Consider the following 12,084-nt stretch of genomic DNA (forward strand, 5'->3'; position numbering starts at 1 on the left):
TGTCATCGAGTGAATTTATCACTGGCTCAAAAGATCTTTGTTTTTCTTCATCGTATCATCTTGCATTGGCGCAAACTATGGCAGGCTATGTTCACTTAGCAATCTATAGAGTGCTCAGTGCGCATCGTTTATTTTATATATGCCTGTGTGAATAGGAATTTAAACAACCACCACTTGGTTCGTGTAAATGGATCCTTAGGCTACTCATTGTCTTGGCTGAGTAGGTGGTTTAAGATGTCGTTACATTTTAGTTAATTGTGAATTTTATTTGTGAATATAGTTCCCGACTTCCAATACACATGTTAGCTGGGCCCTATGCGCATGCTGCAGTTTTGATGTTTTTGGTGCATTTTGCAGTGAACTTTTAGGCACTACAAACTGCATGCTTTTCCTTCCCCAGCAAAGTCTGAGATTTCAGATTTGCTGTGTGCACATTGCTTTTTTTTTTTCTTGGGGGGCTTAATTTTTGTGGTGGTTTGTAGTCTGTTTACTTGTTAAAAATGCTTGTTTCACGATTCTTGCCAACGCATGTTTAGTTATCTTGCCGTGTAAATGCCTCTGTCAGACCTGTGGCTGCAACTAAACTGCCTGCAGAACAAAAGGGTTGGGTAATTTTTCTACTTTTTGGGTTTCCCAATCCTTAACCCCCCCCCAATTATATTTTTGCAGCCACCCATACATAATGGATGGTTCAGCGGACTATAATCCAGTAGGGGGGCGCCAGGGAGCTTTAAGAAATTTGTACCATAAGTTATTTTTCATCCATAGGTAAGGGTATAACTTCCTAATTGCGGAGCCCCCCACCAATCCCGAGCGCTGTCTGAATGGCGTGTATAATGATCATGTACTGCTTTTTTTCCATTCATTCTTAATGGGACTGTTAAAGATGGCAAGCTCGCAATCTTCAGCGTTTTCATTGAAAATGAATCTGCATTTTTTTAGATGGTGGAACAGGCCCAATTCATGTCTCTAAATGCATTCTCTTTAAAAGCTTTTATTAATATTATGATTTATTATTGAAAAAAATTAACAAATGAAAATGTTTGCTGCTGCCCTTTTTATTTGGTGTTTTTAAAACCGAAAAGAAAGATGTCTATGTGGGATTGTAATTTATTTTTACAAATATTTATACATAAAATGTTAACCCCCCACTGGGGTTTTGTCCTTGGGTTGAAGGGTTGGAAATCGTGCCAAATGGGATAACATTGCCGGTGGACTTCCAGGGGAGGAGTACGGGGGAGGCCTTCGTGCAGTTTGCTTCACAGGAAATAGCTGAAAAGGCTCTAAAGAAACACAAGGAGAGAATAGGGCACAGGTGGGGATGGATGGTTGGATGTCACTTTTCTTATGGTATAGATGCATAACTTTGACAATATTTTAGAATTTTGTAATGTGTATAAGTTAATTCTAAAGTAATTTTTTTTGGCTTAATGTTATGAAATTAGATTAGTACTGCCATAAGAAAATGTGATTGACTGTTTTATTTCTGTATAGTATATGGTATCAAATGCAATTGATAACTTGTCACAATGGGTTTACTTGCACCTGTGACTATATACAGACCGTGAGCTGACTTCAATGTTATCTATTTTACTTATGTTGTAATGACTCATGGACCATACTGAGATACTCTATGGTCAAATGTTAAGATTACAGTAAGTGTTTGCAACATTTTTTGTTAAAATATATGTAGATTAAATTTTTACTGTCACATTTCAAAATGGAATTTCTTTGTCGCTCCATTGGGAGACCCAGACAATTGGTGTATAGCTACTGCCTCCGGAGGCCACACAAAGTATTACACTTTAAAAAGTGTAACCCCTCCCCTCTGCCTATACACCCTCCCGTGCATCACGGGCCCATCAGTTTTTATGCTTTGTGTTGAAGGAGGCACACATGCACACAAGCTCCACATTTTAGTCAGCAGCAGCTGCTGATTGTATCGGATGGAAGAAAAGAGGGCCCCCCACAGGGCCCCCGGCATGCTCCCTTCTCACCCCACTGAGTCGGCGGTGCTGTTAAGGTTGAGGTACCCATTGCGGGTACAGAGGCTGGAGCCCACATGCCGTTTTCCTTCCCCATCCCTTAGGGGCTCTGGGAGAAGTGGGATCCTAACCGGTCATCCAGGCACTGGGACCGGGCTCCATCCGCAGCCCCTGGGGGAATCTGACGGACAGGAGACTGGATATCATCAGGGACAGGGCCCTGCATCCATAAGGTACTCTGTGTCCCCTTAGGGACGGTACATGCAGCGCCTGTGTTACAGACGCCGCAGCGGTTCCTGTGTGGTTTGTGAGACCGGGACTACCGCGCCGACCGCACCTGTTTGCCGGCCGCGTTTTTAACTTTAGTCCCCGGCTTTTGCGGCCTAGTACCATATACTCCCGCCCCCGGGCCTGCCAGTCAGGGGTAAGGGCGGGACGGCCGACTGGACGTCGGCAGTGAGGGCTGGAGCATACTTTGGTATCCTCCTCCCCCCTCACTGAGCACTGTGGGGCACTAGTTTCCCGCACTTTATTAGGCACGCCCACGGCTCCATCCTCCCCTCAGAACGCTGGCAGCCATTGTTATAATCAATACTGCCGGTGGGGGATTTCAGAACGGGCTCCGCAGTTCTGACAGAAGTGGGATCCTAACCGGTCGCCGGTCACTGGGACCGGGCTCCTTCCGCAGCCCCTGGGGGAATCTGACGGACAGGAGGCTGCATACCATCAGGTACTCTGTGTCCCCTTAGGGACGGCGCATGCAGCGCCTGTGTTACAGACGCCGCAGCGGCTGCTGTGTGGTTTGTGAGCCTGGACTACCGCGCCGACCGCGCCTGTTGGCCGGCCGCGCTTTTAACTTTAGTCCCCGGCTTTTGTGGCCTAGTACATGTACTCCCGCCCCCGGGCCTGCCAGTGAGGGGTAAAAGCGGGACGGCCGACTGGACGTCGGCAGTAAGGGCTGGAGCATGCTTGGTATCCTCCTCCTCCCCCCTCACTGAGCACTGTGAATCATTTCTGCTGGTGGGGGATTTCAGAACGGGCTCCGCAGTTCTGGGAAAAGTGGGATCCTAACCGGTCGCCGGTCACTGGGACCGGGCTCCCTCCGCAGCCCCTGGGGGAATCTGACGGACAGGAGGCTGGATATCATCAGGGACAGGGCCCTGCATCCATCAGGTACTCTGTGTCCCCTTAGGGACGGTGCATGCAGCGCCTGTGTTACAGACGCCGCAGCGGCTGCTGTGTGTTTTGTGAGCCGGGACTACCGCGCCGACCGCGCTTTTAACTTTAGTCCCAGGCTTTTGCGGCCTAGTACAGGTACTCCCGCCCCCGGGCTTGCCAGTCAGTCACTTCTGCCGGTGGGGGATTTCAGAAGGAGTGCTTGGGGCAGTTGGTAAGCCACACCAGTTGTCAGGTGCTGGACCCATCTGGGTCCCGTAGTGTGTATGTGTGATATATATATATGTATGTATGTATGTATGTATGTATGTATGTATGTATGTATGTATGTATGTATGTATGTATGTACACACACACACACATACATACATACATACATACATACATACATACATACATACATACATACATACATACATACATACATACATACATATACATTTTCTCTATTCGGCAGCATTATTTGCTTTTGGCTCCCTCAGCCGGAGTCTCCGGCACTGGTGGGACCCTTGGCTCAGGAGGTACCGCCGGTTTCCACTGCATAGATGGAAGGGACAGAGTTTACAATTTTGACTGAGAAACTGAGTCGCTTCACATTCCATGGCTCAGTCCATGGACAGATGGTCTGCTAAGATACTAGAAGCTTGGCAGTCCAGACCGGTAACACAGGGCCAGGGCACCGTGAGTTCATCGTCCCCAGGCCCTCTCGGTCGGTACAGCAAAGGGCTCCTGGGGTGGCACCCAGATCCCACGGTGAGAACTCTGACACGGACTGCAGCCTCAGACAGGCTAAGCGGGCTTGCTGGGAACCTTCCCCGGCGGCATCACGCGGTTCGGGGTCTCAGCATGAGGACCCTCTGGAGGATGAAGCGGAGGTCGCAGCTCAGGGCTCTGATCCTGACGTTGCTCTCAATCTGGATACACCTGAAGGGGACGCCATGGTAAATGACCTTATAACGTCCATCAACCAGGTGCTAGTCCTTTTCCCCCAACTCCACCTATAGAGGAGTCGGCTTCACAGTAGGAGAAACACCAGTGTAGGTTTCCCAAACGTACCCGGAGTGCGTTTTTCGATCACTCTAACTTCAGAGATGCTGTCCAGAAGCACAGAGCACTTCCGGACAAACGCTTTACTCAGCGCCTTCATGACACACGTTACCCTTTCCCCCCTGACGTAGTTAAGGGTTGGGCTCTGTGTCCCAAGGTGGATCCTCCAGTCTCCAGACTGGCGGCTAGTTCCGTAGTATGAGTGGCAGATGGTTCATTGCTCAAGGATGCCACTGACAGGCAAATAGAGCTCATGAGGAATTCCATCTATGAAGCCATAGGCGCGTCCTTTGCTCCGGCCTTCGCAGTCGAGCGGGCACTCCAAGCTATCTCAGCTTGTCTGTCTGAGACTAATGTGGTCGCACGTACCTCTGCTCCGCAGGTTGTGTCTTTGACTTATCAGGCGTCGGTTTTTTCGTCCTACGCCATGAACACCGTCCTGGACTCTGCGAGCCGTACAGCGGTAGCATCCGCCAATTCGATGGCAGTCCGCAGGGCTATGGGGCTACGCGAATGGAAGGCAGACTCTGCTTCCAAGAAGTTCTTAACCGGTTTGCCATTTTCTGGCGACCGTTTGTTTGGCGTGCAATTGGATGAAAAACCGATGGGTGAGAGACATTCCGTCTCACGGTTACAGGATAGAGCTCCGCTCTCGTCCTCCGACTCGTTTCTGCAGATGGAGTTGTGATCCCCGTTCCGCTTCAAGAACGTGGTCGCGGTTTTTACTCCAACTTGTTCGAGGTACCAAAAAAGGACGGATCATTCCGGTCCGTTTCCGGGCCTCATTCTGCTCAACAGACACGTGAGAACCAGACGGTTCCGGATGACATCGACATCAGGGATGCTTATCTCCATGTGCCGATTACACCAGAGCATCAACGCTCCCGGTGTGTCGCCATCCGGGTCGAACGCTTTCAGCTCGTGACCCTGCCTTTCGGCCTGGCGACAGTCCCACGGGGCTTCACCAAGGTCATGGCATCAGTGGCGATGGGCCTACACTCTCAGGGACACTCGGTGATCCCTTACTTAGACGATCTCCTAAGTCAAGGCACCCTCCCGGGTGCCACGTCAACACAGCCTGAACATTGTTTTGGAGACTCTCCAGAGGTTCGGGTGGATCATCAATTTCCCAAGTAAAAATTGACACCGACCCAATCACTGACTTACCTCGGGATGGAGTTCATTCTCTCTCTGAGATAGTGAAGCTACCACTGGACAAACAGCGTTCGCTGCGGACAGGGGTGCACTTTCTCCTTCGGGCCCAGTCTCACCCCTTGAGGCGCCTCACGCGCTTCCTAGGGAAGATGGTGGCAGCAATGGAGGCAGTTCCCCTTGCGCAGTTTCATCTGCGTCCACTCAACGGCACATTCTCCGCAAATGGGACAGGAGGTTGACGTCCCTAGACAGGAACGTCTCTCTTTCACTGTCAGACAAAACCTCTCCTCAGTGGTGGCTTCTTCCCACTTCTTGGTCGAAAGAAATGTCCTTCCTGCTCCCATCCTGGGCTATGGTCACGACGGACAAGAGTTTGTCAGGGTGGACAGCGGTCTTCCTCCACCACAGGGCTCAGGGAACCTGGACTCTGACAGAGTCCTTCCTTCAGATCAATGTCCTGGAGATAAGGCCAGTGTAGCTAGCCCTAAAGTCGTTCCAGCGGTGGCTGGACGGCAAGCAGATCCGGATACAGTCGGACGACGCCACGGCGGTCGCGTACATCAACCGCCAGCACAGAGCGCTGGCGGCGGACGCATCAGTTCAGGTCTAGTTGCAATTTCGACTGCCTTATGTATTTCCTCCTCTGGCGCTGCTGCCCAGAGTGTTACTCAAGATCGGGTCCGACTGCAGCCGCGCCATCCTCGTCGCTCCAGACTGGCCGAGGAGGTCGTGATACCTGGATCTGTGGCACCTCACGGCGGGTCGACCGTGGGCACTCCCGGACCGACCAGACTTGCTGTCTCAAGGGCCATTGTCCATCTGAATTCTGCGGTCTTCAACCTGACTGGGTGGCCATTGAGTTCTGGCTCTTAGCGTTCTCAGAGTTTTCTCTATCACGCCGTTCGCAGAAGGTGGTCTTCCTAGTGGCAGGCACATCACTTCGGAGAGTGTCTGAGCTAGCAGCGCTGTCATGCTAGCCCCCTTCCTGGTGTTTCGCCAGGATGAAGTGGTTCTGCGTCCGGTCCCGGAATTCCTAATTAAGGTGGTATCCTCCTTTTTCTTCTCAATCAGGATATCTCCTTACCTTCTTTTGGCTCTCATCCAGTTCACAATTGTGAAAAGGATTGCACTTGTTAGATCTCGGGAGAACACTCCGGCTCTTCTTTCGCGCACTGCGCCCCCACGCCGTTCTGATGCGCTCTTTGTCCTGGTCACTGGCCAGCGTAAGGGGTCGCAGGCTTCTAAGTCAACCTTGGCTCGGTGGATCAAGGAACTGACCCTTGAAGCCTACCGTTCTTCTGGGCTTCCGATTCCTTTAGAGCTGAAAGCCAATTCTACCAGAGCCGCAGAGGCATCCTGGGCATTTCGTCACCAGGCTACGGCTCAGCAGGTGTGTCAGCACTACCTGGTCGAGTCTGCACATTTTCACGAAACACTATCAGGTTCATGCCTATGCTGTGGCAGATGCCAGCCTAGGTAGGCGAGTCCTTCAGAAGGCGGTTGCTCACCTGTAAGAGAGGGCCGTTTTTTCGGCTCGTTTTATCGAGGTATTCTTTTACCCACCCAGGGACTGCTTTTGGACATCCCAATTGTCTGGGTCTCCCAATGGAGCGACAAAGAAGGGAATTTTGTTTACTTACCGTAAATTCCTTTTCTTCTAGCTCCTATTGGGAGACCCAGCACCCGCCCCTGTTCCCTTCGGGCTGTTGTTCTTTTGAGTACACATGTTGAAGGGTTCTTTTGGTTCATGGTTTCAGTTCTCCGAACATTCTTCGGATTGAATTTACCTTAGACCAATTTATAAGTTCCTCCTTCCTGCTTTGGCACCAAAACTGATGGGCCCGTGATGCACGGGAGGGTGTATAGGCAGAGGGGAGGGGTTACACTTTTTAAAGTGTAATACTTTGTGTGGCCTCCGGAGGCAGTAGCTATACACCAATTGTCTGGGTCTCCCAATAGGAGCTAGAAGAAAAGGAATTTACGGTAAGTAAACAAAATTCCCTTCTTTTACCGTTGTGAATATATATTTTACTTTTCTTCCTACTTTTCCAGGTATATAGAAATTTTTAAAAGCAGTAGAGCAGAGGTTCGTACACACTATGATCCTCCCAGGAAGCTTTTTGGTATGCAGCGCCCAGGACCCTATGACCGACCTGGTGTAGGGAGAGGCTACAATAATTTAGGAAGAGGTTTTGATCGAATGAGGCGTGGTGGATATGGCGGAGGTAAGCTTATGTATTGTGGTTTGTATGTTCCAATAGTTTTTATTCATATTCATTTTTTTTTTTTTTTTTTCTTGGTTGGCTTGGTTTGAGAAAGATATAGAATAGGGGAGGAAAAAACCCCATAAGGCTATGGGCGCACTGGAAAATGGAATTTTCTCAAGAAAATTCCGCAGGCATTGAAAGATTACCGCACCCGCGGTAAAAAAACGCGGAAAACTGCATGCGGTTTGCTGCGGTATTGTTCGGTGTTGCCGCGTGCGGGTTGGTACATGTGCTTTATTGCATTCAATGCAATAAAGCACATTGAAGAAAAAAGTCATTTCATTCTGAGATAGACAGAAGAATAGATACAGACAGATAGAGGGATAGTCCCTGTGAGCACACGCTGCATTTCTCCCAGCGGTAGTGAGTTCACATTACCGGCCGTGGGAAATGCCCTGTGGTTACCTCTGCTGTCTCGCTGCAAGGCTGCATTCAGCAGTGTCAGTCGCTGCTGGATGCTTGCATCGCAGGACGTGGATTACGTCGGAGCTGTGTGTTTCGGGGGGGTTAATAAACGGGTGAGCCAGGAGATTTTTTGTGTTTTATTTAAAATAAAGGATTTTTTCAGTGTGTGTTTTTTCACTTACGGGTTGATCATGTCAGCTGTCACATAGACGCTGCCATGATCAAGCCTGGACTTAGTGGCGGCGATCCGCTGCCATTAACTCCTTACATTACCTTGATTGCCACTGCATCACGGCAACAAGAGCCGGGGACACTCCGGGACTGTCGCATAATGCATGCGACAGTCCTGGGGCAGCTGCGGCTGATCTTCTCGGCTGCGGGAGGTGGGAGTGCGGCGGGGGACATTAACCCTGCCCCTCGCCCTCCCCAGCCTGAGAATACCGGACCGCTGCTGTGTGCTTACCTCAGCTGGAAGGTAAAAATACGGCGGAGCCCACGTGGTTTTTTTTTTTTTCTTTTCTTCTATATTTCCGTTTGCTTTCTATGTGTATTCTATGTGTCTGTGTTCTATGTCTGTGTTTACTTTCTGCTCCGCTTCCTCTTCCTGTCAAAATGACATCACTTCCCTGCAAACTGCAGGCAAGCGATGTACATTACCGCAGGTAAACAGCGAAATACCGGAGGGAATAACGCAGGAAAACGCAGTGAACCGCACAGAATTTGCTGCCTGCGTTATTCCCTGCGGGATTTCACGATTACATTGCAGTCAATAGAGTGAAATCCCGCAGCGACGTGCGGAAAAGAAGTGACATGCAATTGTTTTTGCTGCGGGAATCCCACAGCAAAACATGCAGCTGTCAAAATCCGCCTAGTGCGCACAGCATTTTCTTTTCTCCATAGGTTTTGCTGGTGATTCACTGCAGAGATGTTATGAACATTTTCTGCAGCGAAACATGCAGCAAATCTGCAAGAAATCCGCGGCAAAAACCGGTAAGTGCGCACAGGGCCTAAGACTGTTTTTAGTGATATCATATGCGCATACAAAAATGCACCTAAGCTTTGCGTGAGTCATCCATCGGATATGAGCATGACTTTTTGCTGGACTTTACAAGCAAGTTTGTTCTAATATGGGGTCTCCCACCCAGCACTCTAGGCAATTAAAATACTGATGTTCTGTGTCAAAAATGGGTCATTAATAATTCACTGTGTGAAGACTTCCCCAGGCTTTTTTTTTTTTTTTTAACCCCTTAGCGACAAAGGATGTACTGGTATGTTCTTGGTCGCCTCCCTCCGGTTACCTCGAGACCAGTGTAATCCCTGCACATGTCTGTTGATCTGATCAGCAGACGTGTGGCTCACAGGTGCAGGTGGATCAAAGATCCACCCGTTTCTATTAATCTTTTAGATCGTTCTGTTAAACACTTAACAACTTGATTTAAACGACCAAAGGAAGGGATCGTGCTGTTGGCAGCTGACTGTCTGGTGACGCGATCATGGGGCGCCTTGGTGTTGTCATGGATGATGCTCAATATAGAAAAAAAATGTAAAAATCAGAAAAAAAAAACAAACTTAAAAATCAAATTATGCCCCCCCCCCTTCATATTTTGCTCCAATGAAGATAAAACTGTTTATAAACAAAAAAAAACAAAACACATATGGTATCACTGTGTTTAGAAATGGCTAATCTATCAAAATATAAAAAAAGTAATCTTATCTTAGTACACGGCGTGGCGAGAAAAAAAATTCCAAATGCCAAAATTAAAAGGGTTTTTTTTTTTTTTTTTTTTTTTTTTTTTTTTTTTTTGTTGCTGCTGCAGCATTTCTTTAAAATGCAAGAACAGGCAATCAAAACGTAGCATCTATGCAAAAATGGTATAATTGAAAAATGTCAGCTTAAGATGGAAAAAATAAGCAGTCCCAGATCCCGAAAAGTGAGAATGCTACGGGTCTCAGAAAATGGCAACAAAAGTGCTATTCTTTTTTTGGATAAACTTCAGAATTTTTTTTTTTTTTTTTCTCACCCTTTTAGATAAAAGAAAAACCATACATGTTTGGTACCAACAAACTTGTACCAACTTGTGGCATCATACCGACATGTTAGTTTTACCATATAGTGCATAAATTAAAAAACACATTGTGAAACTTTTTTAATTTTTTTTTTTCACTATTTCCCACATTTGGAATTTTTTTCCAGTACACTATATGGTAAAACGAATGGTTTCATTCAAAAGTACAACTCATCCCTCAAAAAATAAGCCCTTATGGCTTTATTAACGGAAAAATAAAGTTATGGCTCTCGGAAGAAAGAGGAAAAAACTAAACTGGAAATTTGCCCTTGGATAAACGGGTTCAAATCAGTTGACATGTGCCGAGATTAACCTGACACAATCCATGACTTACCCAGGACTTCATGTCTTGAAGAGGTTAAAAAAATGTGACAGATGTAGGGTGTAACTAAAATACATGGCTTCAAAAGTTTAATGCCTCGAAGTTTTAATCACGCAGCTTCATGGTGATTTGCGGTGTTAAATTACATCTTTATCTGTTCTACAGGCTACAGTGGTTATGAGGAATATAATGGATATAATGAATATGCATTTGGTGCAGATCAAAGGTTTGGGAGAGGTATGTCTTATGCTTTTTGCATTGCCCCACATCCTTTTAGTGTCCTCTCTGACATCGACATTTCATATTTCATCTATCAACAGTTTCAGATCATAGATATGCAGATGGATCCAGCTTTCAAAGCACAACCGGTCACTGTGTACATATGAGAGGTCTCCCTTACAGAGCAACCGAAACTGACATATACACGGTAAGTATAGTAAAAATGCTTTCTTAAATTTATTTTGTAGACTATACCAAAGAGAGGCTGACAATAGGCTCAAATTCTTAGAAATGAGGTTTTTGAGGCACCCTGGTTCCACACACATGCCAACCACTTTTTTTTTTTTTTTTCCTGACCAGCAACCAATTTTTTGGACAGCTTACATTGCTCCCTCACAAGGTAGTTTTGTTAATCCATGCCTCAGTTTTTCCTACCACTAGGGCATTCTCATACTTGCCCTACTTCCCCTAGTTCAGGTAGGTTGGAGTAGGAGGGCTTTGTCCGTCAAGTTCTTTTTGTGCTTTATTTTTTTTTTTTTTGTTTTGTTTTTGTTTTTTCTTTTTTGAACAGCAAGCAGTGTCTGCACTATTGACACATTTGTTGATGCTCTTCTGTCCTGATATTTTAGATGGAAGACTAAAAGATGGCTTTCGTTGCCAGCACCATTTGAGGAACACAGATCTGGGAACCAGCTGGTGCCCTTCTGATCCTATTTTCATCTGTTCATGTCCTCTTCTTGGTAGCTTCAACTTTCCCAGCCCCCTATCATACTCGTTAATTCATTTGTAATGTCTGCCATGTGGTTAGCCGTGCCCCTTACTACCATGGAGTGTGCAGGTATTTAACGAAGGCCAGAGGTGACTTGGCCATTTTCATAATTCATAGTTGATTTTCCAATGCTTGCAAGCCCAGCTTGCCCAAACTGAGTAGGTTACTCTGATTCAGAGCTTTAGAACCCCACTCCTGCTTCCCATGTGGCATTGCATTTCTTCACACAGATCCTCTTCTGCTTCCTGGATCGCTCCTGGGACAGATCCAGAGCGAATAGTATAGCATTCCCTCTGCCCAATCTGACTCCCTGGGGAATATCTGTGCCTTAAGGTCCAGTCACACTAAGCAACTTACCAGCGATCCCAACAACGATAGGGATCGCTGGTAAGTTGCTAGGAGGTTGCTGGTGAGCTGTCACACTGCGACGCTCCAGCGATCCCACCAGCAACCTGACCTGGCAGGGATCGCTGGAGCGTGGCTACACGAGTTGCTGGTGAGCTCACCAGCAACCAGTGACCAGCCCCCAGTCTCCTAGTTACAGCACACATCAGGTTAATTAACCCGATGTGTGCTGCAGCTAAATGTGCACAGAGCATGGAGCAGCGCACACTGAGCGCTGGCTCCTTGCTCTCCTAGTTACAGCACACATTGGGTTAATTGCCTGATGTGT

The 12,084-nt window shown here is 47.5% G+C and overlaps 1 protein-coding gene across 1 annotated transcript in view; it reads left to right on the forward strand.

Annotated features, from left to right (window-relative positions):
- Window positions 1-12,084, forward strand: part of LOC142303301 (heterogeneous nuclear ribonucleoprotein H2-like) — a 108,890-nt gene that overhangs the window by 29,300 nt on the left and 67,506 nt on the right. Inside the window, exons 5-8 of the mRNA XM_075344565.1 lie at window positions 1,177-1,315; window positions 7,416-7,588; window positions 10,589-10,660; window positions 10,744-10,850. Of these exons, the coding sequence (XP_075200680.1) occupies window positions 1,177-1,315; window positions 7,416-7,588; window positions 10,589-10,660; window positions 10,744-10,850 (491 nt within the window). The remainder of the gene's footprint in view (window positions 1-1,176; window positions 1,316-7,415; window positions 7,589-10,588; window positions 10,661-10,743; window positions 10,851-12,084) is intronic.

The sequence above is a fragment of the Anomaloglossus baeobatrachus genome, chromosome 4, assembly GCF_048569485.1.
Source record: "Anomaloglossus baeobatrachus isolate aAnoBae1 chromosome 4, aAnoBae1.hap1, whole genome shotgun sequence".
Classification (NCBI taxonomy): domain Eukaryota; kingdom Metazoa; phylum Chordata; class Amphibia; order Anura; family Aromobatidae; genus Anomaloglossus; species Anomaloglossus baeobatrachus.